This window comes from Hypanus sabinus, chromosome 7 (assembly GCF_030144855.1).
Source record: "Hypanus sabinus isolate sHypSab1 chromosome 7, sHypSab1.hap1, whole genome shotgun sequence".
Classification (NCBI taxonomy): domain Eukaryota; kingdom Metazoa; phylum Chordata; class Chondrichthyes; order Myliobatiformes; family Dasyatidae; genus Hypanus; species Hypanus sabinus.
The window spans coordinates 60,466,132-60,491,618 of NC_082712.1; the positions used below are offsets into that span (position 1 = coordinate 60,466,132).

Consider the following 25,487-nt stretch of genomic DNA (forward strand, 5'->3'; position numbering starts at 1 on the left):
GAGGGATACAGGATGACTTTTTCCCCTGGAAATGCAAAATACTGAAGGACATGGGCTTAAGGTGAGAGGGGATATTTAAAAAGGAGATTTATAAGGCAACTTTTTTTTTGAAACAGAGAGAGGGGTAGGGGTTTGAAACACACTGCGAGTGTTAGAAACAGAACACGGCAGGGCATGCAGCATCCGTGGAGGCAAAGGGATGGTCCGTACTTTGGGTTGAGCCCCTGCATCAGGAAAGAGATTGGAGAGGAAAGATAGCCAGTATAAGGTGAAAGGGAGGAATGGGACAGAGATTGCTAGGTGATAGGAGCTGGTGGATGGCCAGTGGAAACAGGTAAGGAGAGAGAAAAAAAAAGGGCAGGTGGAGCCAGATAAGGGGAGGGAACAGGGAAAAAGGGACAGTGAGGGTAAGTGGAACCAGATACAGGAGGGATGATAAGACAGATGAAAGGAGATGGGGAGGTAACGGATGTAGTTATATGGATTTCAGTAAGGCCTTGATAATGTTCTGCATGGTAGACAACTGTGGAAAGTTAGATCACATGGGATCTGGGGAAAGCTGGCTAGTTGGATACACAGTTGGCTTAATTGTAGACAGGCTTTTTCTAGACTGGAGGCCTATGAATAACAGTGTTCCCCAAGGGTCAGTACTAGGCCAATTACTAGGTGTCTTCTAGATCAATGATTGGAGGAGGATTTACAGAACTTGATCTACTGGGCCGAGGAATGGCAAATGGAGTTTAATTTGGCTGAGTAAGGTGTTGCATTCTGGAAGGTCAAATGAGGGTAGGGCTTTTACAGTGGGGAGTATGGTGGAACAGAGCACAAGATTCCCTGGCATCACTGGTAGACATGACGTGGAATGAGGTTTTGGCACGCAGGGCACTGAGTATAGAAGCTGAAATTCTATGCTGCAGATGTACAAGACGATGCTAAAGTCCCAGTCAGGATACTGTATTCAGTTTTGGTCACTTTGCAAAAGGAAGGATACCATTATGCTGGAAAGATTTCAAAGGGGATTTATGAGGATGTTGCTGAACTCGAGGCACTTCGTTATGCAGATAGCTTAAGCACTTCCTCACTGGAGCAAAGGAGAATGGAGGGTGATGTTAAAGTTATACAAATCATGAGAGGCTGGCAAAGGGTGAACACAGCCTTTATCCCCAGTCTTGGGAATCAAGAACCAGAGAAAATAGGTTTAGATGAGAGGACAGCGATTTCAGAAAAACTTGGCGGAGCAAATTTTTCCACCCAGACGGTTGTCTATATGGATTGAACTGTCAGAGGAAGTGGTTGAGGCAGGTAAAATAACAACACTTAAAGGGCACATGGACAAGTACATAGATAGAAAAGGTTTGAGGAGAACATGGTCAAATGGGACTAGCCAAGATGGGAATCTTGGTCGGCGTGGTCTAATTGGGCCAAGGTGCTGTTTGCATGCCGTGTGTTCCCAAAATATAGATTACTCCCAATGAAAGTGCTAATAAAAATTACCTTGCAGACAGAATAAACTGCAAACTAAGAGGTATTTCCTCACAAAAATATCATTGCTATTTGAGGGAGCCTGTGTATTAGCACAATGAGATTCCACAGCGTGAAGAGGCCCAATAAACAGTCATACATCCAAACATAATACCCATAGGCCACAGCCCACTCAGTAAATCAACACCCCACATGGATTGCATCCTTAACTTGTCACTTACCATCGCGCTCAGGACCCGGGTTGGTGCCAAATACAACAGCCAACACAATAAAAAATACTCCAAGGCAAACGCCAACACACACAAGACTGTTTGTCACTCGTTTCCTCCTCCTCCTCTTCGCTGCCTCAGACTCCTGCCACTGCTCGCCTCCTCTGGCAACGAAGGTGGCTTGGTTCTCTGCCTTGGAGAAAGACCACTGCGCAGAGTGGCTGCCCACAGCAGGCGCGGGAGGCGGCCGGACGGGCATCACTCTGCCGGGCATGTAACCAGCCGAGTTATGGCAAGGCCTCCCATTGGGAGCTGGGGAGTAAGGCGGGGAGGGGCGGGGCAGACTCCAGTCCTCTTGCATGCTGACACCTAGAGGCTAAAGTAGAACACACAGTTAGGCTGCAACTTTACAAGCAAAATCTCTAACAAGAGAAAATCTACAGGTACTGGAAATGCAAGCGACACACACAAAATACTGGAGAAACTCAGCAAGCCAGGCAGCAGCTATGGAAAAGAATACAGTCAACGCTTCTGGCCGAAACATCAACCGTACTCTTTCCCACAGATGCTGCCCGGCCTGCTGAGTTCCTCCAGAATTTTGTGTACGTTCAGCAAAATCTCTCCCTTTCTGCCATCACTCACTTACAGAGCAGACTACGCCCTGAGGCTACAATCTTAATTGAGTTTCCGTACTGCGACTTACTGCACTTCTTTCATCCTATACTGAATGGATTAGGCCACCCTTTCAGAGTGTCTCTCGACAAAGCACCACACAAAAGCAGGCTGTGAACAATAAGGGGCTTTATACCGATTGTGTCCCTGTGCTGCGGTTTAGAAATAACAGAATTAGCTATTTCACTAAGAGAAAGGGCTTCCAACTTAGCAGGGAGCACTTCAGAGCAAAAACCCCGCCAAGTCTGGTCTGCTTACTAACTGGTGCGTAATGATCCAAGGAGGCATTACCTTGACACTCAATGGGTGTTGTTACTGGGGACTGCCAGCATGCCTAAAGGTAATCTGATTCAACTATCCTTGAAGAGGAACTCTACAAATTACACCATCTGCTTGCGTTCGTCCACAGAATGAAACAAAACACTAGGTCCTGTGCTGTGGAATCAAAAGAAATAACTGGAGAGACTTCCCCACGTATAGCACATTTCACCACCTCAGTGTGTCTCACAATTCCTTATAGCCAAACAGCATGGAGTTAACACTGCAACGTAGCCTGCAAGGTGTTGGCCAAAGGAACCTCCTGCATCAAGGCAGAGTCTTGAGATCCTCCACCTCAGAGGGCTGAATGGTCCACCATTTAGTGAAGGGCTGCATCACCAGCAGGCCATATTCCCTGAGGCACCACCATGAAATGGGACGTGTAACAAGAACTGTGAGACTTTGGGGTGAATGTCCTACTCCTGATCCATGCCTGACACTTCTAAACTGGATCATCAGAATCGCTCTACCTTCTGAGAAATTTGCAAAGTTTCAGCATGACATCTAAAACTTTGACAAACTTCTATAGATGTGTGGGGGAGTGTTTATTGACTGGTTACATCATGGCCTGGTATGGAAATACCAATGCCCTTGAATGGAAATTCCTTCTGAAATAGTGGATATGGCCAATCATGGGTAAAGGCCTCCACACCACTGAGCACATCTATATGGAGCGCTGTCACAGGAAAGCAGCATCCATCATCAGGGACCCCATCACCCAGGCCATGCTCACTTCTCATTGCTGTCATCAGGAAGGTGGTACAGGAGCCTTAGGACCCACACAACCAGATTCAGGAACAGTTATTACCCCTCAGCCATCAGACTCTTGAACCAAAAGGGATAACTTCACTCACCCCCTCACTGAACTGTTCCCTATGGACTCACTTTTAAGGACTCTTGAACTCATGCTCCTGATATTTATGCTTATTTATTACTATTTTCTTCTTTCATATTTGCATTTTGTTCTCTTTTGCATATTGGCTGTTTGTCTGTCCTGTTCGGTGTGGTCTCTCATTGAAGAACGGGAGGTGAAATAAGACACTCTGGTGGCAGTAAGACTGGAGACTATACAGCAGGTTAAATATGCTACTCTAATCAGCCTGATCCTGTTTTTAAAAAAGCACACCTATTTTAAAATCTTTTGGAACAGTAAGGTGGTTATTTTTGGATATGGGTCAATGATTTCTGCTCACCTATAAGCATCTGAGATCTGGACCAACTCAAGGCACAAGAGAGATACCACAACTCTGTCACTGCCAAATCTTCCAAATTTAGGACACGTAATTGAAGAGAGATGTCCTTTGCCCAGTAACCCAACACTGACCCCAGCTGCTCTCAGGCATTTGCTATGACCTGTCCAACAGCAGATTTCTAAAAGCTGACACATGATTCCGACCCATCACAGAGCAGACTACCAGGCAGGCAAAGGAAAGGATGTGATCAAAGCAAGCAACGTGGGAGGAGTTACCCTCGATCCCAAGGGTACCTAGGAAGAACAAAGGAATCAGTAGAAAGGGGGAGCTACGCGGGTGTTTAAGACAGAAGATCAGTTGTCAACCTATTGATTGAGACGACAGTGCAAAGCCTACTCTGGCTTTTATTTTGTACTTTATACACTACATATAAATAATGCTTCCCACATTTGTTGGCCACTTTTTAAGGGAAGATTGACTATTTCAATATGTGCAGTGAAATTCATTCAAGGGTTTGAGGACGGATGAACAGGACTCAAGGTATCTGCATTTCCTCCACTATCCAAATGTCTGCATCGCCCGATCGTCCTGCCGCCCCAACAGTGACAGAGCTCCTCTTGTCCTTGCCTACCACCCTATGAGCCTCCGCATCCAATGCATCATCCTTGGCGACTCCTACCATCTCCAAAGAAATCCTACCACCAAACACATCTTTACCTCCCCCACTCTCTCTCTGTGATTCCATTCATCCCAGCAAATGGCCAAAGTCTACACCTGCCCATTCATTTTCTCTTTCACCTTCATTCAGGACCCAAGACAGTCCTTCCAGGTGAGGCAACACTTCAACTCCAAATCTGCTGCGGGTCTCCCATTGTGTCTGGTGCTCGCAATGTGACCACCTCCACACTGCTGAGGCCCATCGTAGATTGGGGGGACCGCTACGTTGAGCACCACCGCTTCATCTGCCAAAAGCAGAACTTCCCAGTGGCTATACATTTTAATTCCAATTCCCATTCTGACACATTGGTCCACAGCCTCCTCCAGTGCCAATACAAGGCCACCCTCAAGGTGCAGGAGCAACACCTTATATTCCATCTAGGTAGTCTCCAACCTGATGGTATGAATACGATTTCTCCATCTGGTTTAAAAAAAATTCCCTCACCCTTCCCTCTTCTTCCATTCTTCACTATGGCCTCCTGCCTCTTCTCACCTGCCTATCACTTCCCACTGGATCTCCTCCTCCTCCTATGCTCCATTCTCCTCTCCTATAGACTCCTTCCCATCCAGCCTTTTATCTTTCCCCACCCACCTGGCTTCACTTATCACTTCCCAGCTCGCCTCCTTCCCCTCCCCCCACCTTTTTATTCTGACGTCTTCCCTCTTTCTTTTCCAATCCTAAAGAAGGTCTTGGCCCAAAATATTGATTGTTTATTCATTTCGATCGTTACTGCCTGACCCCGAGAGTCTGTGTTGTTTTGTATTTCCAGCCTCTGCAAGCTTTCTAGTGAATACGGAGTATTGTATATTCAGGACATCTCTGTCTGAAGAACTTTGACATTTCTGTTTTATCCCACAGCTGCCAAGTTTACCTCATCAGTGGTCTCAGAAACCACAAAACCAGGAGGGGCCATCCTCAACCCCACAGTCTGCCTTTGTCACGTCTCCCTGCCGTGTTCTCTCCATTCTCATAGTCAGAACGCACAGAAACAGGCCCCTGGGCTCAACCTGGCCATGCTGACCAAAGTACCAGTCTCACCTCAGCCCATTTACCCGTGTTTGGCTCATGTCTCTTGGACGCTTCTCTGTGTTTCCATCTAACATTGCAGCAGTACCTGCCTTGAGAGCTTCCTCTGCTCATTTTATTCTGAAGCACGTCAAAGTGAAGCTTTGAACAGAACAATCCTACCACTAACACACTTAAGAATACAAAATAAGCCCAAAGCTCTTGACAGGATTTTTATTTATACAGCATCTGTACTATATTCTGCCACAAAACAACAAATTTCACAACATACGGCATGAGGATTTAATGGGAATAAGAAGAGGAATAAGAAATTAACTGGCTAGGTGTGTGCTTCTCCAGAGCAACAAGACTCATTAGATGCAGTACATGTGCTTAAATTTACAAGCCCCTCCTAGGCCAAATCAAAGCCAAAGCCCTGTTAGAAAACCCTGGGGCGAGTACTCTTGATACACCTGACTCAATACGTTATTGTTGATCATGGCTGGAGGTGCCCACCAGCTGCAGCAAGATCAAGTGTCAGGAAACCCAGAATCCACAGAGAAGTTTGCTCTGCTAATGAGACGTGCAGGCTTTGACTCCAGATAAAGGTCAAGCTATTATGCAGACACTTGTTGACGGACATCCCCCAGTATCCCACAAGGTCAGCAGGGCCTAGTTCCTCACTGGGTGGACAGAAAACAGCAGATGATGAAAGAACACTTCATAGCAATTCAACACAAGTGAAATGATCTCACACATATTACACTCATTTTTAGAGTAAGGGTCACACAGATCTCTTGACTGAAAGTCTATTGGATGGGAAAGGGAACCGGACACTAAAATTAGAGTTCAGAAGTAAGGGAACCAGCAATGCTGACACACATTCGTGAAGTGATGACAGAGGTTATCAGGGACAATAAAATTTTAAAAAAGAGAGCACTTGATTTGCTCATACCGGTATCAAGCCAACAGGAACAGAATAGTACTAACAAACAGTCCTGGATCTTAAAGTATCGACTCTGTTTCTCTTTCCACCCACACTGTCTGACTTGCATTCTGTCTTAATTCTAAGAACAGTCTAGTTGGACAGCACTTGGAACACAAACTACATTTCTAGTCTCTGCACTGTGGAATAAAACATGGAAGCACCAAACTGCTTATTCAACAATTTCCTCCACATCCAGCAAAGAGGTATACAACTGAAAGATTAACTTATCTCCTTCTCTCCTCAAATGCTGAGTAGGCTGCAAATGTCCAGCTATCTCATTTCAGATTACTGGAAGTTGAAACCCACTTCTTTTGTCTAAGTATAAACATTCCTTTTCCACAGAACAGGGCGCTTACAATCAGACTTTAAGTGAGCAATGTTTTTTTTAAACTTTGGGGGAAGTGATTCATCGCACATGCTGAAATCAGCATGTCCAACCACAAAAAAAGGAATTGTGTGATAATGAGTAGGAACTAACTCATCAGATTTTCATCAAAAATCTTGAGATCGTTTCGAGCAAGGTGAGAACAGGTACCACAGCTATGTGCCTTGATTCTCCAACCCTCAATACAAAGTGGCATCTCCTTCAAATTGGCCATATGAACCAATACTGCAAACCTGGTGGTCAGATGCTGTTTTCGAGTGGTAGGAAAGCGAGTCTTGTTACTTCAGCAAGGCACTCAAGGTGAACAGCAGAGATGGAATTAAAACGTCAGCGAGACAGCCATGCAGCATAATGGATTAGATAGAAGGTTAGGGGGAAAGATAGAAAACTGGGGCAATGAGCAAGAGAAGCATAATTGAAATCTGGGTTGTTGAACTTCATTTGCTGTGAAGGAGTCTGCTGTGCCTGTGGATTCAACTCCCTCTGCAGAGATCGAAACACAAAGATTAAGTTGGGTGACTAGCCCAAGGAGTGTGGAAAGTGGTGAGAACCGACCATATTGAATGGTGGAGGAATAGAAGCTGAAAGGACCATTCTGGCTCTCTTTTACTGGTTCAGTATTGAAGAGGGGAAGATACCAGAAAGGCTGACTGGTTGGGACACATCCCATCCCAGGTTAGTGAAAAGGATATAGTGACGCTTGCAATTCTCCTCCAGGTTACATGGGCTGTGACAGAGGACTACAAAATAGGAAACAACAAAGTCATTGGGGGGAAAAAAGCAATGCCAATACATGCCAACAACTGCCAGCATAGATTAGATGGGCTGAATGATCCCCATTTTATGACATGTTTTCCATACAATACTGCACAATATTTTGAGACAATGTTGTGTTACACAAAATCGAGATTCCACCCAAGGCCAATATTCCTTGGTTCTTCAAGGCAATTTAAGATAAACTAAATGCGCTTGTCAAAGCAACAAACTATATTCACAAAGGATATTAATACTGAAATGTTAACTCCACAGATGTTGTTAGAGTGCTTCCAGAATGTTCTGATTTATAAATAAGTAAACTTCTCCAGGTTTAATTCTGTCTGGTTACTGGCCCAGTGCATCCAATTCCCCCAGATACACAGGGGATGACCGCAAACACAATGGGTTTACCACAGATATCATGTAAATAAAAATGGCTAAAAATCCCAAATCAGGCATAATTGAGTTTCAGCAGAGAGGAAGTGATAATTAAAGTGACTCCGAGGAGGAAGAACTGACTGTTTAAAAAGCATTATGAAGCTGCGTGTCTTCCAATTGATTGCCATTTTTTTCTGCCACCCTGAGTGGCTCAACTCATAGCTGGATTCAGGAGATACAGTAAGTGTCTAGCCTACTAGATAGAATACATCTTGATTCCCACCACTTAACCCCACACCTACATTCCCTTCTCCTGTCTAGAGAACGACGCACTCCAACTGCAGCCTGGTGATAAAAGCATCCCTGCTGAAGACTCCTCGATCTGGTTACATAATAAACTGCGACAAAAGCCGGTGCTTACAACCCACTGCTAAATCTACAGCTCCAAGGAAACACTTCCCGAGCAAGCCGGTTCCACTTCTCCTCAAGTTATAAACCAGTCTATCCTGCCTACCCAAGGTAACAATCTACCTTAAATCCTGTGCTAAAATAACTAATGAATACCATAGAAAAAGGGGAAACCTTCTGATAAAACCGGAACTTAATATGAAGCACAAGTCCTAATTCTCTCCATTAGTGCTGTATGACCTACCAAGCTATTCCATCCTTTTCTGTTTTTACTGGATAACAATATATCTGCTTTGACATTTATGCTCCACACAAGCTCATCCATCTGCCCTGGCCTTACATCAGCAAACCCTTCTAGAGCAGGGGCTCCCCCCAACCTGGGGTCCACGGTATTGCTCCATGGCATAATAAAGTTTGAGAACCCCTGTTCTAAATCACAATCGGAATCAGGTTTATAATCACTGACATATATCATGAAATCTACTCCCAGTTCCTCACTCTCTGGTGAAGAAGTTTTCTGTGATCTCCTTCTTGGAATTAAGAGCAAAACTCAACATAAAATTCTGGAGGAATACACCAGGTCAAACAGCATCTATGGAGAGGAATAAATAGTTGATATTTTGGGCGGAGACACTTGATCAGGACTGAAATTTGGGGGGGGGGGGGTGAAGAAACCAGAAAAAGATGGAGGGAGGGGAAGGAATACAGCCTCCTTTTTGTTGCCAGTGCTGATGGCCACCAGCATTAATGTTGCCCATAAACACAGATGTTTTGCGCCAATTCAGTTTGAGAAGGGGAGAATAAAACATTAAACAGTACAGTACGATAATGAAAGGGTTTCCAAAATTCCTCCTCAATTCTAGGAGGCAAACTTCACAATGTAATTAAATGCTCCCTCTCGTCCACAGAAATTAAATCATTACTTCAGCAATTTCTCAAAAATGTTACTGCAATCAAAACTCAAAAAAAACCACAACAGTTTTCATTGTTAGCAGATTAGCAGCCAGGAATTCCTGCCCACATGAAAAGCGGAGAGTCAGCTATGGTTCCGCAGGTCAGTCGCCTGCCTTAATTAGAAGGTTATGGGTTCAAGTCCACTCCGAGGGCTCGAGCACAAGACCCTAGCCTGGTGTTCCTGTGCAGAACTGAAGAAATACTCCACTGTCAGAAGTAGCGACTATATATACACACACCCAGGAACCAATGCCCCAAGACTGCTCAAAGTGGAGCTTGTATGACAGAATCAAGGACAGCATCCATTCATACAGAGCTCACAGAAGCCAAGTCAGTACTCCAACCCCTACACTTACTACTGACATATTGGCAGCAAAGTCTGCAGGTCCCATACTGGGTACATTAGGCTCCCCAGAACCCACAGCACTGGTGTGGTAACAAGCCACGCCTTCAGAAATATTACCAAAGGAAAATAACATTGGTTTCAAGTGACAGCAAGTCATTTTCAGATCAGAATCTACCCTCAATGAACAGTCCTCCATGAACCCAGCAGTTAGATAACTAGCTTCTCTTTCATTTCCAAATTTACATTGATAAATAGCTGCCATATATATTTTTGCCAATTTGACTATCATTGGTGAATCCAACAGAATAGAGTCAGCTCTGAAACCAACAGCCTGCCCCTTTCCAACATACACAGGTCTTCAGTAACAAGTATACTTAAAGTTAAGAGTTACTGATTTGGCCCACCATATCCATCCTAACCTTTTTGCGCAATTGCACTAATTTCATTTGCTTACATAAAGACTCGATTCTTCCATGCCTTGCTTATTTAGACTGACATGCCTTTAAATTCAAGTGTAGTCATTGTATCGGACTCCACCACCTCCATTAGCAGTGTATTCCAGACATCAACCACTCTGTGAGAAGGTCCTGCAGATCCCCCTTAAAATTCCTACTTCTTGCCTTAACCCATGCTCTCTTATTATTGGTATCTCTACCATCAGAAAAAGGTATTGCTTATCTACCCAGGGCTGAAATGGCTAACACAAGGGGGCATAGTTTTAAGGTACAGGCGACCCTCCTTATCCATGGGGGATTGGTTCCAGAACTACCCCCCCCCCCACCCGCGGATACCAAAAATCTTGGATGCTCAAGTCCCTTATTTAACCTGTCTCAGTGTGGTGGTCTTTAGGACCCCCAGCGGAACCCCGGACTTTATTTAACCTGTCTCAGTGCGGTGGACATTAGGACCTGGCACAGCTCTGAATCCGCAGTGTTTCTGTTCACGAAAATAATTACGATCATGATTGAAAATAAAGTGGAAATAATAAAGCAATCGGAAAGAGGTAAAACACTATCGGTCATTGGAAAAGTGTTAGGCTACAGTTGGTCAACGATCGGAACAATTTTAATGAAGAATGTGAAAGGCCCTGCCCCGATGAAAGCTACATATATTACAAAGCAACGCAGTGGTTTAATTATTGAAATACGTATGTTTCTTAAGTTTTATATGCATAGAAAGGTAAAATATATACTATATACTAAGACAAACGTTTTACTAACTGACGCTAAATAATACCGGATGTACCTGTTCCGACTTCAAATCCGGCCTAAAGCCTGACTCAGGAACGGAACTCGTTCATAACCCAGGGACTGCCTCTACTTTTAAATAATCTCTAGATTACTTATAATACCTAATACAATGTAAATTCTATGTAAATAGTTGTTATACTGTTTTGTTTAAGGAATAATGACAAGAAAAAAGTCTGTACATGCTCAAACAACGAGTGCTGGAGAGAGAACTTCCGGGTTTTCCCAATCCGCGGTTGGTTGAATCCGTGCACGTGGAATCCACAGATAAGGAGGGCCGACTGTACTTGGAAGTAGGTACAGAGGGGATGTCGGGGGTAAGTTTTTCCACACAGTGTGGTGGGTGTATGGAATGCATTGCCAGCAACAGTGAAGGGGGCAGATACAATAGGGTCTTTTAAGAGTCTCTTGGATAGGTAGATGGAGATTAGAAAAATAGAGGGCTATGCGCTGGGGTAATTCTAGGCAATTTCTAGAGTGGTTACATGGTTGACACAACATTTAGGCCGAAGGGTCTGTAGAGTTCTACGTTCTATCCCATCTATGGCCTTTGTAATCCTATCAGTTTGCCTCTCAGCTGATCTAATCTCTCCCCATCAATGAAAGTCCTCCAATCAATATATCTGCACTCTCTCCAGCACATTCAATTCTTCCTATAGTCTGGGGCAACCAGAACAGTGCACAGTATTCCAAATGCAATTTAGCCCCTATATTTTGTAAAGTTCCAACATATCATCATCATTACATGGTGGATCTCGTGACATGGGCGATCATGGTCTACAGCCATGTTCTAGCCAAATTTTTCTATAGAAGATATCTGCCATTGCCTTCTTCTGGGTGGCGTCTTTACAAGACGGTTAACCCCAGCCATTATCAATACTCTTCAGAGTATCGTCTGCCTGGCGTAAGTGGTCGCATAACCAGGACCTGAGGCATGCATCAGCTGCTCATGCGACCATCCATCACCTGCACCCAAGGCTTCATGAGACCCTGATTGAAGGGACTAAGCAGGTACCTCACCTTGCCCAAGGGTGACCTGCAGTCTAGCAGAAGGTAAGAGCACCTTACCCCTCCTTTGGCAGAGATGCATCTCCACCCCGCCACTTAACATACCAAATCTTATGTACTTTTACCTGATCAATGAAGGTAAGCATGGCAGGTACCTTCTTTAGCGTCCTAACAACCCATGTTGTCACTTAAACTCTCAGGTGTTTCTGGTCATCAACACTCCTGCCTGACCCATCATTTATTGGAGAGAGAGAGAGAGAGAGATATATATATATAAAAAACTCCTATTTGACAAATCACCTCACACTTGTTAGGATTAAATTCTATTTTCAGAATTCCATCAACAGAACATCTCAAAACAGAATGATTTTATAGGTCCAATCACTGTTGCTAAGTTGGAAACAATTTGCACAAAGTACTCCAAACTTGATGAAACAACTCTTTGTAAATTTTTTTAAAAATAGTAAATGCTGCAAAAGCTCTGTAACTCAGGCTGCTTCGCTCTCCACAGCTGCTGTCCAAACTGCTGAGTACTTGAGTATTTTCTGCTTTTATTTCGTACTTCCATCATCTGCACACTTATGACATTCAGACATCTCTGTTAGTGATATTAATTATAAACTAGGTCACCAATAACCATGCAACTCTATCCAGTGTTAGCTAAATAGCTCTTCCAAATGCCATCATTTGGATATGATGACAGAAAGTCTTTTTTTTTTTGTAAATTACATGTTCACCCCTTTGAGGTATGAACTGACATCCTGAATATTTTCAGGAATTGTCCATTTCCAGCACTATCCATTTATGGTATTGCATTGTGATATTTATACAAAGGAACAGTCAAAGGGCAGGCCAAGGAAGATTCATCACTCACTAGATGGGTTTTGTTTGCTATTGCAATGACTGCAAAGCCTTAGCCTCCCTCTGAGGAGATGAATGGTCAATCCAGGCTGACGTCCAAGCTGGTACTGTACCAGCTACCGCTTGCCACCTTACTGTGTTTCACACTGCTGGTAGCAACTATATCAGATACCACCGGCACAAAGTTCACTGCCCCGAATGACAACCAAGCACCCCACTGCGGGGCGTCCTCACTCAGAGTCCGTGGATTAAGCAAACATACATGGGCAGCCAGTGCTGTATTATTTACTTCCTCAGAAGGCTAATGAAATTCAGCGTATCCCCACTGACACACACCAGTTTTTACAGATGAACGGAAAGCATCTATCCTGATGCATCGTGGCCCGTACAGGAACTGGTCTGCCCAAGAACGCAAGAAACTGCAGTCATTGCTGGAAGCAGTTCAGCACATCACAAAAACCAGCCTCCCCTCCATGGATTCCGCCAACATTTCCCACTACCTCAGGAAAGCAGCCAGCATTATCAAGGACCACTTCCACCAGAGTCATTCTCTCTTCTTCCTAATTTCCTGAAGAGATAAAAGCTTGAAAAACATATCAGGCTCAAGGACAGCATCCATCTCGATATCACCAGGAGCCAACACACTTGTCCACTGTTATACCACTTACTGAGCCATCCCACACCTGCACTTTGGAAAATCTGATCACCCGGCTGTTCTTCTACTCCCAGTATACAGGCAGGGACTAAAAACTGCAGCACGAAGCACTGGTGATGAGGACCCAGAAGATATAGTCAAGGGAGGTGGCAGACCACTTAGAGGATTGCTTTGAGACAGTGGACTGGATAATGTTAAGGAATTCATCTTGGAATCTAAATGAATTTGCCACAGTTGTCAAAAATACCATCAAGACCTGTGTGGATGAATATGTGCCTTCAAGAACATACCAGTCGTACCCAAAGCAAAAGCCGTGGACTCGTAGTCTCCTGAGTGGCATTCAAGACCAGTGAATCAGAACTATACAAGAAGACCTACCGACCTGCAGAAGGCCATTTTAAACATGGAAAAAAAACAATTCTGATTAAATCTGGAGAAGGAATTGGATGCATGTTGGCTCTAGCAGGGCTTGCAGGCCATTACTTCCTACAAGGTGAAACTTAATCTCATGAATGGCTGTGATGAGCTCAATGCCTTTAATGCACATTATGAAATGGACAATAAAACTACACCTGACCAAATCCCTGCAACATCCTGTGACCCTGTGATCTCTGACTCAGAGGTTGACGTCAGAACATCTTTTAAGAGGGTGAACCTTCACAAAGAGGCAGACGCTGATGCCGTACCTGGTAGGGCACTGTAAACCTGTGCCAACCAACTGGTGGGAGTGTTCAAGGCCATCTTCAATCCCCCACAGCTGCACGGCTGTTTCAAAAAGGATGATAATTGTACCAATTCCCAGTTGCACTCTCATCTACAGTGAAGTGCTTTCAAAGGGTGGATCATGGCCAGAACCAACTCATGCCGAAGAAAGGACCTGGACACACTGCAAATTGCCTATTACCACAATCAGTCTGCAGCGGCTACTTCACTGGCTCTCCACTTCGCCTTGGACCACCTGGATGATAACAATACCTACGTCAGGCTGCTGTTTATTGATTACAGTTCAGCATTCAATACCATCATACCCTCACTTCTAATCAAGTAACTCCCAAACATGGGCCTCAATACCTCCATCTACAACTGGATCTTTGCTTCCTCACTGGGAGACCACAATCAGTACAGATTGGAAATAATATTTTTTTCCCTCACTGACAATCAACACTGGTGCTCCTCAAGGATGCGTGCTTAGCCCACTGCTCTACTCTCTCGCACTCTACCCCCATGACTGTGCAGCTCAAACAACATCTATAAGTTTACCAATAACACAACCGTTGTTGGCAGAATTTCAGATGGTGATGAGGAAGTGGACAGGAGTGAGATAAATCAGCTGGTTGAATGGTGTTGCACTCAGCATCAGTAAGACCGAGGAATTGATTGTGGACTTCAAGAAGAAGTCAGGGAAACGCACACCAGTCCTCAATGAGGGATCAGCAGTGGAAAGAGTGAGCAGGTTCCCAGGTCTCAACATCGCTGAAGATCTGTTCTGGGCCCATCATATTGATGCAATTACAGCAGCAGCTATATTTCAATAGGAGTTTGAGGAGAGTTGTTATGTCACCAACAACACTCACAAATTTCTGCAGATGTACCATGGAAAACATTCCAAACTGGTTGCATCACTGCCTGGTACAGAGGGGACCACTGCACAGGATTGATAAAAGATCGATAAATATATACCTTATTGAAATTTGTAATTTTTATGTATTGTACTGTACTGCTGCAGTAAAACAAATTTGACAACATTTGTCAATGATATTGAACCCGAATCTGATTCTTGAATGGACATCTTTTATGACAAAATGAACCTTCAATCCCTTAATCTTGCACTTTATTCCTCTACCGAAACTATACTTTCTCTGTAACGGTATACTCTGCAGGCTGGTATTGCCTTTCCCTTTGTGCCTCCTCAATGTACAGATTTTGGAATGGTCTATATAGATGGCACGCAACACAAAGCATTTCACTGTACCTCAGTGTATGTGACAATAATAAATCAATTACCAATTGTTGACACAATCATATTGCTCTGTGCAACCTCCAAACACATCTCAGAAGTTCAAATGTCCAATTCCAAGCGCACAAAACAACAGATAGAAACGTACTGAAACCAGTGACACCAAGAGAAACAATTAGCCCTTGCAAAGGTCACAGAGGTGGTTCCACACTTCACCACGCCAGACTGGGGTTTTTTTTTGAAGGAGTTATCACATTAGACCCCATTCCCCCCCCCCCCCATTGTAAGTGTACCTAATTCCCTTTGGAATGTTCTCAGTGAATCTGCCTTCGCTGTGCTTTCAGATCACAACAATTCACCACATGAACGTCAATTCCTCTCCTCCTCCTCCTGTAGTTTACATAAGATTACATCAGTTATACACCACCTACTCAAGCCAATCAGCACAATCAGCCCATTTTGGCTTTGAAGCTCCCCTTGAACCCTCCAGTCTTTCCCCATCTAGTTGCATAATCCTCTCTTTCTACCCCCAACTCTCCTGCCACTCCCTGAAAGCGCTTTTACAATTCAGTGCAATCTCTCTCTCTAGCAATGAATTCCACATTCTCATTGCTCTGCAGGTAACAAGGTTTCACCCAAATTCTCGATTGGACATCAGGGTGACTGTCTTATATCGATAGACTCCAGTAGGATACTTCCTTGCATTCTGTATCAAGACCTTCTATAATTTTAAAGCTCTCTAATAGGTTTCTGCTCAGTGATTTTTTCTCAAGAGACCCAGTTCACGATGACAAATATCTTAAATCTGTGTCCTCTAGTTACCAAACTTGTTCTTTCGTCCTTGGTTTTCCCAGAAGAACAATACCAGCTTTTCTTGGCTCTCTCTCAAGCCTAAATTGTTCATCTCTGCTACCTCTGCAGTAGGTTTAGTGCCTTGGGACTGGACAGCGTTGCAGCTACTACCTCAAAGCTCCAGGGATCAAAGGTCATTCCTGCCCTCAATTCGGATTCAGGATCAGGTTTATATCCATGACGTTTGATGTGAAAGGTGTTGCTTTGCAGCAGCAGTACAGTGCAAGCCTTAAATGGTAAGTTACAGAAAAGTGCAAAAGATGAATACCAAGGCAGAATTCATGGATTTGTGGATTATTCGTAAACTTGAAGGCAGAGGGGAATAAACTGTTCTGAGAACATTTGGTGTGGGTCTTCAGGCTCCTGTACCTCCTCCTCATGAGTGTGAGTGCTGTCTGTTTGGAGGTTGTTCACTGCCTCTTTGACAGCGTAGGTTTCCTCTGGCTGCTCTGGTTTCGTCCCACGTCAGAAAAACGAATGAGTTAGTAGTTTAAAATCGGTTCTTGTAATTGTCCCCTTGTTTGCAATCTGAAGTGGTAGAATTTAGGGGGCAGTTGATGGGAATGTGAGGAGAAAAACCTGGACTGGTGTAAATGGAGAATGATGTCTCACATGGATTCAGTGCACTGAAGGGCCTGTTTCTATATTGTAGATGTCAGACTCTAAATTTCATCTCAAAACTTCTCCTAGTTTGATTTCTGATGAGATGATTCAATAAAATTTCCATTGCAATACAGTAATGCAATTGTCCAATCGATACAGCATACAACTGCATTTATGTACACGTCTTTCAATCATGACTACAAGCAATAAGACTGTGATAAGCTCTTTTCTTACCAAAAAGTAGAGAAAAATCCAACATATGCAAGGTCTCCAGAGCGTTTTGTTTGTGTCTTTAAAAAAAGAGAACGATAATCCACCAGTGCAGATAAATGTGCAGACATCCAAGAAAAAAGGGAAAGTTCACAACTTCAAGACATCCAAAACCTTACACCACAATGTAATGCGGCTTTGAATTTGTGAACACAAAGATAACAGGCTTCATCTATGAAGGGGATAAACAGTTAAGGTTTGGGTCAAGCCCCTTTACTAGAACTGGGAAACAGAGAAAGCAAGTTAACAGAGAGAGGGGTGAAGGGTGATTCAGGAGGTCAGTGTCACAGTGGGAATATTAGTACTAGTATTCTTGTTGCACATACTCAGCTACATACAAAAGTCTTTTTACTGTGCCCTTCCAGACAGATCATGCCTTAAATAATTACATCAAAGAGGCAAAAAGAAAACAAAATGCAGTTAAAATGCAGCACAGATAGACAAAAGCATATGAGAGATACAGTCAAGTGGGATACAAGTTATCCTTGGGCCCAGTGGTATATGCTGCAGTGTTTTCTGCCTGATGGGAAAGGGAAGAAGAGAGAAGACAGCTCTAGCACGGTTAGAGATTGGCAGGTGTGATGTCGTGGACATACTGAGTCGAGGCTGAAAGAAGATCACAGTTGGGAGCATGACGTTCAAGGATACACCTCACAGCAAAAGGACACACAGGTAGAGGGGTTGGGGTGGCTCTGTTGGTAAAACTGAAATCAAATTCTTAGAAAAAAGCGACATAGGATCTGAAGATGTAGTATCCTTGTGGGCAGATTTAAGAAACTGCAAGGGTAAAAGAGAACCCGATGGGAGTCACATACAGACCCCCAAACAGTAGCCTGGATGTAGGATACGGATTACAATTGGAGACAGAAAGGGCCTGTAAAAAGGGCAATGTTATGATAGTCAAGTGGGATTTCAATATGCAGGTAGATTGAGACAGCCTTTTAGATCAGCTTTTTGTTGAGTCCACTTGGGAAAAAGCCATTCTGGATTGGGTGTTGCATAAAGAACGAGATTTGATTAGGGAACTTAAGGCAAAGAAACTCTTAGGAGATAGTAATCATAAGAAGATATAATTCACCCTGCAGTTTGAGGGGGAGAAGCTAGTGTCAGATGTATCTATATTACAGTGGAGTAAAGGGAATTATAGAGGCATGAGAGAGGAGCTGGCCAAAGTTGATTGGAAGTGGAACTATCAGGGATGACAGCAGAGCAGCAACGGCTAAAGTTTCTGGGGGCAATTTGGAAGGCGCTGGATAGATGCGTCCTAAAGATGAATAAGTATTCTAAAGGGAAGATGAGGCAACCATGACTGACAAAAGAAGTCAAAGATAGCAAAAAAAGTAAAAGAGGCATACAATATCGCAAAAATTACTGGGAAGGTAGAGAATTGGGAAGCTTTTAAGAACTAACAGAAGGCAATTAAAAGAAAACATAAGTAGAGAAAAGATGAAATATAAAGGTAAGCTACTTTGAGACCACTTAAGAAGAATTTGATCTGTGTCAAAATGGTCAATAACCAGAGGGTACCCACATTAAAGTGAAAAAGGGCGAAGGTTCTCTTACAAAAGATACAGCAAGTTATTGCAGTCAGAATTGCGTAAGCACACGCAGCAACTTTCAGAAGGAAATGGAATATAAAAACATGTACGGTGGAAATCTTTCATGCCTATGAAAGGGACAGAGTGAGACCAGCTGGAGGGCTCTTCCAAGTAGTTGGCTGAGGCACAATGGGCTAGTTAATTGCTTGGAATTCTTACAGTGGAAAAAATATTCCAAAAGCACACACCAAATGTGATGATATTTCACAAAGGCAATTCCTGTTGTGACATCTTTAACAATGACCAAAGCAAGGTGAAATTGGTACCAAAGGCTATGTGGCACAGCTCAGTTTAAGATTAGGAGTCACAGAGTGATGAAAACCAGAGATACTGAGCCAAAGAGTTAAATTCCTAAACTGAGGCATTGTGTTTTCCTATGAGCCACGACCAAAGGAAACTGCCATGCCCTTTATCCAAATGTACATTCTAAAATTTTAACTTTTAACTTGCTTCTCTTATTTAGGACAGTACAGGCCCTTTCAGCCCACATTGTTGTATCACACTTAGCTAATGACACCTTATTAAACTTATCCCTTCTGCCTGCACATGCTCCATATTCATCCATTCCCTGCATACCCACATACATGTCCAAGAAACATTTAATTGCTTCTATCGTACCCTGCTTACATATGACTGCATGGCCAAATAAATGTGTAATCACATGGTCAAGTTTGCCAATGCTGAGTGTCTCTGCCAGTAATGATGAGACAGGAGGTTGAAGAGTTTCAGGCCTGGTGCCAGGCAAATAATCTTTTCCTCACTGTCAACAAGACAAAGATGGTTATCGACTCCAGAAGAACTCACACCCTCAGTAGACACTGAGCAGTTTCAAACTCCTGGGACATCTCACACAACCTCTCATGATCCCAGAACGTGCTCCACCCTATCAGGAAAGTTCGCCAGCACCTATACTTTGTGAGAAGGCTGAGGAGAGCGGGACTATGCACAGCCATACTTGCAACATTCGACAGTAGAGATCATCTTAACAAGCTGCATGGTACTGAAAGTGCACCACAGCAAACAGGAAGGCTCTACGACAGGTAGTCAAAAACTGCCCGGTGCATCAACGGCACCAGCTTACCCCCATCAAGCACATATATGCAGAAAGGCCACATCACGAAGGATCCCACCCACCCACTGTTAGTCCCACTCCCAGCGGAGAAGAGGCTACGTGACATCCAAGCCAGGACCACCCACTTCAAAAACATCAGCAAGGCTGATCAACATCTCCACCTCCACACACCCAGTTAACACTACTCTATCATTTCCTGTCAGTCATCTTATGTACAGACACTTCTGTATGGTCATACAATGTATAAGCTACCTTAAGTATTTATGTTTATTTATGCTTATTAAGGCAAAGGCAAACCACTGCTGTAACCTGCCAAGTACATGATTTCTCAATATGTCAGTCTCAATAAAGGATCAAAACAACGACGTTAACGACAAGTGTCGGCACAGAGCGGCATGGAGGGAAATCGTCGGCCAACTGGAAATTCCAGATGCGACCTAACGACAACGAGTTGTTCTTTTCCGTATTGTGCCGCATTAGATATGGAGTAACAATTATTTTGTTCTCTTCTGCACTTGCATACTAGAAAGAACATAAAACTATCTTGAATTATATCTGCCTCCACCACCATGCCTGGCAGCCATCACTCAACAAGAGCAAAATGCCCTGCACATCTCCGTTAAATATTCACCCTCTCACCTTAAATGCACGCCCTGACAAAAGCATAGTGGCTGGGTACCCTACCTCCGCCTCCCATCATTTTATAAACTTCTATCAGATCTCTCCTCAGCCTCTGCCATCTCAGAGAAATCAGCACAGGTTTGCCAATCCCTCTTCATCACACATGCGATCTAATCCAGGAACGATGCTGGTCAAAATCTTCTGCAAAGCCTCCGACACCCTTCCTATGATGCGATATTCCAGATGGGCCCTAATCAGAGCGCCACTTCCACCATCCACCAGCTGGGGAATAAGCTTTGACAAGCTACTGCATTGCTCTTACGTCCATTTCCCAGCCTCCCTGTGGCAGGCTACCTACAGTCACTAGCACTCTCATTTCTGGAACCATTGGATCAAGTGCATCCACCAGGGAGGGTAGATGGGGCCCTGGATTAATGTCTCACCTGAAAGAGATTGTCACCAATACATTTCTTTGCTGCTGTACTGGAGGTCAGCCTGGATAATATGCCAATGCTGGACTTGAACCCACAACCTTCAGACCCAAGAGAGTTCCAGTGACTGCAACGCAGACCCCCAGGGAATTACTGAGCACAATATCATAATGCATTAACTCAGAATCATTGGAAAGCAGCTACAAGAAAAACAAAGGGCTTATATTTAATATGATCAGCAAAATGACATTCAAATTTTGTGTCAGGTGGAACGCACTATCAGAAGGGGCAGATAAAGCAGATTAAAGAGGAAGCTCACCAAGCAACACAGAAAAAGGGGAGAAAACGCAAAGTAAGAGTTGGGTTAGCTCAAGGGTTCTTCTTTCAGACAGCCTCTGTAATTTGCAGGGTTCCAGAACTGCCCACACAATCCATTGGGAGCTCACTGCAGTGCAGATAGCCAATACCACCAAGGCAAGGTCTAGGGTTATTGTGGAGAAGCCAAGTTCCAGGATCTGAATCACCCTCAAAAAACACTCATGTCCGAAGGGAATTCTGACAAACATGAGGAGACCATTGCTTTTTAAGAAGCGTCTGGTTACGTTCGTATCAAAGAATGAAAGATTAAACAGGAAACATGGGAGTAGTGCAAATTGCTTCACTTTGGTTTCCAAAGAAAGCAATGGTATATACATCTGTTACAGTTTAGATTGCATGGCATCTCCGAAGACTGACCCAATGTGGAATAATACTGAGCATATTGTGGCTTTTTGAGAGATCAAACTGCCCTATTCTTTCCGATAACAAAATTACCTCAAGTATTTATTAATCCCCTTTTGAAAACGACTAATTCGCGAGCAATGCTGTCCTTCGACACACCACAATGCTGCTTGGAACAAAATTCCCATCTCATTTTTCGTCCTCCTGCCAGCCCAAGCACACCGGGACCCGTTTCGCCCTATTTACTGGGCGACTTGTCACATCCTCATTGATGAGGGGAAGGGAGGTGGGGGGATGGGCAACAACCTTGTTCATAAGAAACAAAAGGAGGTGAAGGAACATCAAACAGACCTCTTTATCTTTTCTACCAATTCTCCAGCCTGCTCTCTACCAATAAGTCACGTTGTACTCGTAACAAAATAATACCACTTGTATCCCGATTGCGTGTAAGGTGACTGCCCTCAAGTACCCACCGACACACATATACAACAATCTCTTCAGCTCATTCAGATCAGTCTACTGTCATTTTCACCAATGTAATGAAATTCCCTGCTCGCGTGAAGCTCAAGGATCACATACCAATAATAAATTCATTAACTACAGCGACAGTGGTGCAAAAAGAGTTTTGAAATCCGTACCAAACGTATCTATGCCGTTGTCTGAAGTTTCAAATGTTCAGACCACAGGATTATCAGATGGGACTGGGGGAGGGGTGATATTTCCTTACCTGATTAAGATGTGCAGCGTTTTATTTAAAAGACACACACGGGATGTTACGATGTGTCAAAAGGCACTGGCCTTCATGATCGGCACAGGACTCTCAGCATCTTCTTCAGAGCCATTCACGTTCTCGGCTTTTATTCTGGGGCGGAGTGTTGCTGGTGGCTGTTCTAAACTCCTCCGGCCGCTACATCGCACCATGCGCCCCAAAGCTCGGCTTCCAGCTTCTAGGTTGTGATTCCTTTAACTTTCTTAAACTCCAAAACTTTTGTGTGTGAGCGAAAGGAAGAAAAAAAGGAGAGAAACCCTCCTCTCGCCTTGATCCGAGTCAGGGCAGTGCATAGGAAAAGGAAGTGTAGAGTTCGGATTGGGTTAAATCAGCCACACGAATAAGGTGGGGTTTCGCTTTGTCGTCATAGATTTTTTTTCGCTTCTCTCTGGAAGAGTGGTAAATCATTCTTTCTCATTTCCAACCAGAAACGAGTAACTGACGACCTCTAATGGGCATCTCATGTATATCCAACCCCATTCTATACAGCTTCCCTCGATTGCAATGTAAATACCGTGTTGACGTCCCCTGTATTGAATCGCTTTAGCTGAATGAAGCCCCTGGTTTTGATCTTTTTGTAAAAAGGACAAGTGCTGTTGAGGGCAAGCAGGCAGTGAGTAATGAGTAGCAGCTGTACACCAGATTATTTCCACACCCTCTCACAAACCCTCAAAGGCCAATGGCAGCAGGTGCAGTGAATACCACCAGCTGTAGACTCTCGTACAGACATGACACCATCCAGACTAGCATATCACAGCTAACGGGCAAAAATCCTGGCTCCTTACTCAGCAGCACACTGGCACTGGCAGTGCCAGTGACCTCGTGGTGAACGCGCCTGTATTTGCACAGCTTGTTGTCCTTTGCAAACACGAGGAAATCTGCAGATGCTAGAAATTCAAACAACACACACAAAATGCTGGTGGAACACAGCAGGCCAGGCAGCATCTATAGGGGGAAGCGCTGTTGACGTTTTAGGCCGAGACCCTTCGTCAGGAAGGAAGGGTCTCGGCCTGAAACGTCAACAGTGCTTCCCCCTATAGATGCTGCCTGGCCTGCTGTGTTCCACCAGCATTTTGTGTGAGTTGTTGTCCTTTGGCTGTGTGTCTGTCCTGTTCAGTGCGGCTTTTCACTGATTCCATCGGGTCTCTTTTGTTCACTGTGTATGCCCGCAAGAAAACAGATCTCAGGGCTGTATACGCACCTTGATAATAAATTGACTTACTTGGACTTCGAAAAGGCAATTATTGACAGACAATAAATTCTGGCCTTGCCAGCAGCCGTCACTTGTAAAGAATTTTTTAAAAATCTCTATGTCAATACTAGTGGGATTTGTGCTGTGGGATAAATTGCTGCTTAATTTGTTGCGCAGGAGATGTATGATTCACATGCACAGATGAATAGAGTAGTTGGAGAAATGACATGTCTTCCAACAGCTGGCTTCATGTTTTTTTATGTTGTTGTATTTTGTCTGATTCACAGAATCAGAATCAGAACCAGGTTTAATATCATATGTCCTGAAATTTGTTGTCTATGCAGCAGTAGTACAATGCAATACATAATAATAGAGAAAAAAACTGATTTACAGTTAGTATATATTAAGTAGTTAAATAAGTATTGCAAAAATAAATAATGTAGTGAGGGAGTGTTCATGGCTTTAATATCCATTCAGAAATCAGATGGCAGAGGGGAAGAAGTTGTTCCTGAATCACTGAGTGTGTGCCTTATCTGTACCTCCTTCCTGACGGTAACAATAAGAGCATGTCCTGGGTGATGGGGTCCATAATGATGAATGCCACCTTCCAGATGTCCTGGATACTACGGAGCCTAGTGCCCTTGATGGAGCTGACTAAGTTCACAACTCTCTGCAGCTAATTTTGATCCCGTGCAGTAGCCTGACCCTGCATACCGGGCAGTGACGCTCTTAAATAGGCACATCAATGATAGAAAAATAGAGGGTTATGTACCAGGTATAGCAGAGCTAAAAAGTGGGCAAGAATGTTACGCAGTGTGATGATATCAGGGATAATATGAACCAGGCAGCAGATGACGAGCAGTACCAATTCACTGCTAGAACACTGGATTTGTATGTAGGAGCTGATGTTTTAGTCTATCTCATGCTGACCAAAAGGAAAGAGCTAACAACATTTAATGATCACCAAGTATATGGATTATTATTTCCACATAAACCTACTTCATAGTTTGAGATATATGGCATGAGAATTTTTCAGTGGACAATATTCTACAAGGTTTGGATAATTGTCTCTGCAATCAAGATGATATACTCACAGTTACAAGAAATGCTTGAATATTATCAGTGTGTAATAGATTACATGAACACAATGTAAAGCACAAAAGAAGTATATGTGAATTTATATAGAAAGTCATTTTTTTATTTTAGTAAATGCAAATTGCTTATAACTTATTAAAGAAAAGAATGGAAGCTATTCAGAAACCAGAGAGACCTGAAAATGTTGCAGAGCTTAAGTCACTCCTGGCATGGTGCAGTACTCTCCAAAATTTTTGCCATATTTACAACAATCCCGATACTGGTACATCAATGAATGAAAAAGCCATGAAAAGGATTTGGGGAAAAGGACAGTGAATTTTGTAAGACCGATGTAAGGCAGATGAGACTGTGTCAGTTCATTATGATCCATCATGCCCCTGATGCTTCAAATTGTTGTTCAGAGGTGTAAGCCATTGTGTAATGAACAACAGTCAAGAAAAATTCCAAACCATAAACATTATTTAAGAGCAAAAGAAACAACACTTAAAATGAGAAAGAGACGTTTGATTTTCTTTGGAGTATTAGGGTTTCATCAATTCCTTCTGAAACCTTCTACACTGGTCACGGACCAAAATTTTTTATTAGCAATTCTTGGTCATTTGGCAGAAATAGCATCAAGAATGCCAGTGTGACCCATTCTTTTACCTCAGTATGATTATACCAGTGAACATACAAGATCAAAACAATATACCAATGCAGATGTTTTGCCATATGAAAATTCTTA

The 25,487-nt window shown here is 43.5% G+C and overlaps 1 protein-coding gene across 1 annotated transcript in view; it reads right to left on the minus strand.

Moving 5' to 3' along the window:
* cemip2 (cell migration inducing hyaluronidase 2) overlaps positions 1-22,775 on the minus strand; it is a 92,522-nt gene extending 69,747 nt beyond the window's left edge. The window contains exons 1-2 of the mRNA XM_059974759.1: positions 22,435-22,775; positions 1,704-2,067 (exon numbers count right to left, since the gene is read on the minus strand). Of these exons, the coding sequence (XP_059830742.1) occupies positions 1,704-2,052 (349 nt within the window). The 5' untranslated portion in view covers positions 2,053-2,067; positions 22,435-22,775. The remainder of the gene's footprint in view (positions 1-1,703; positions 2,068-22,434) is intronic.
* Positions 22,776-25,487: the final 2,712 nt, after the last annotated feature.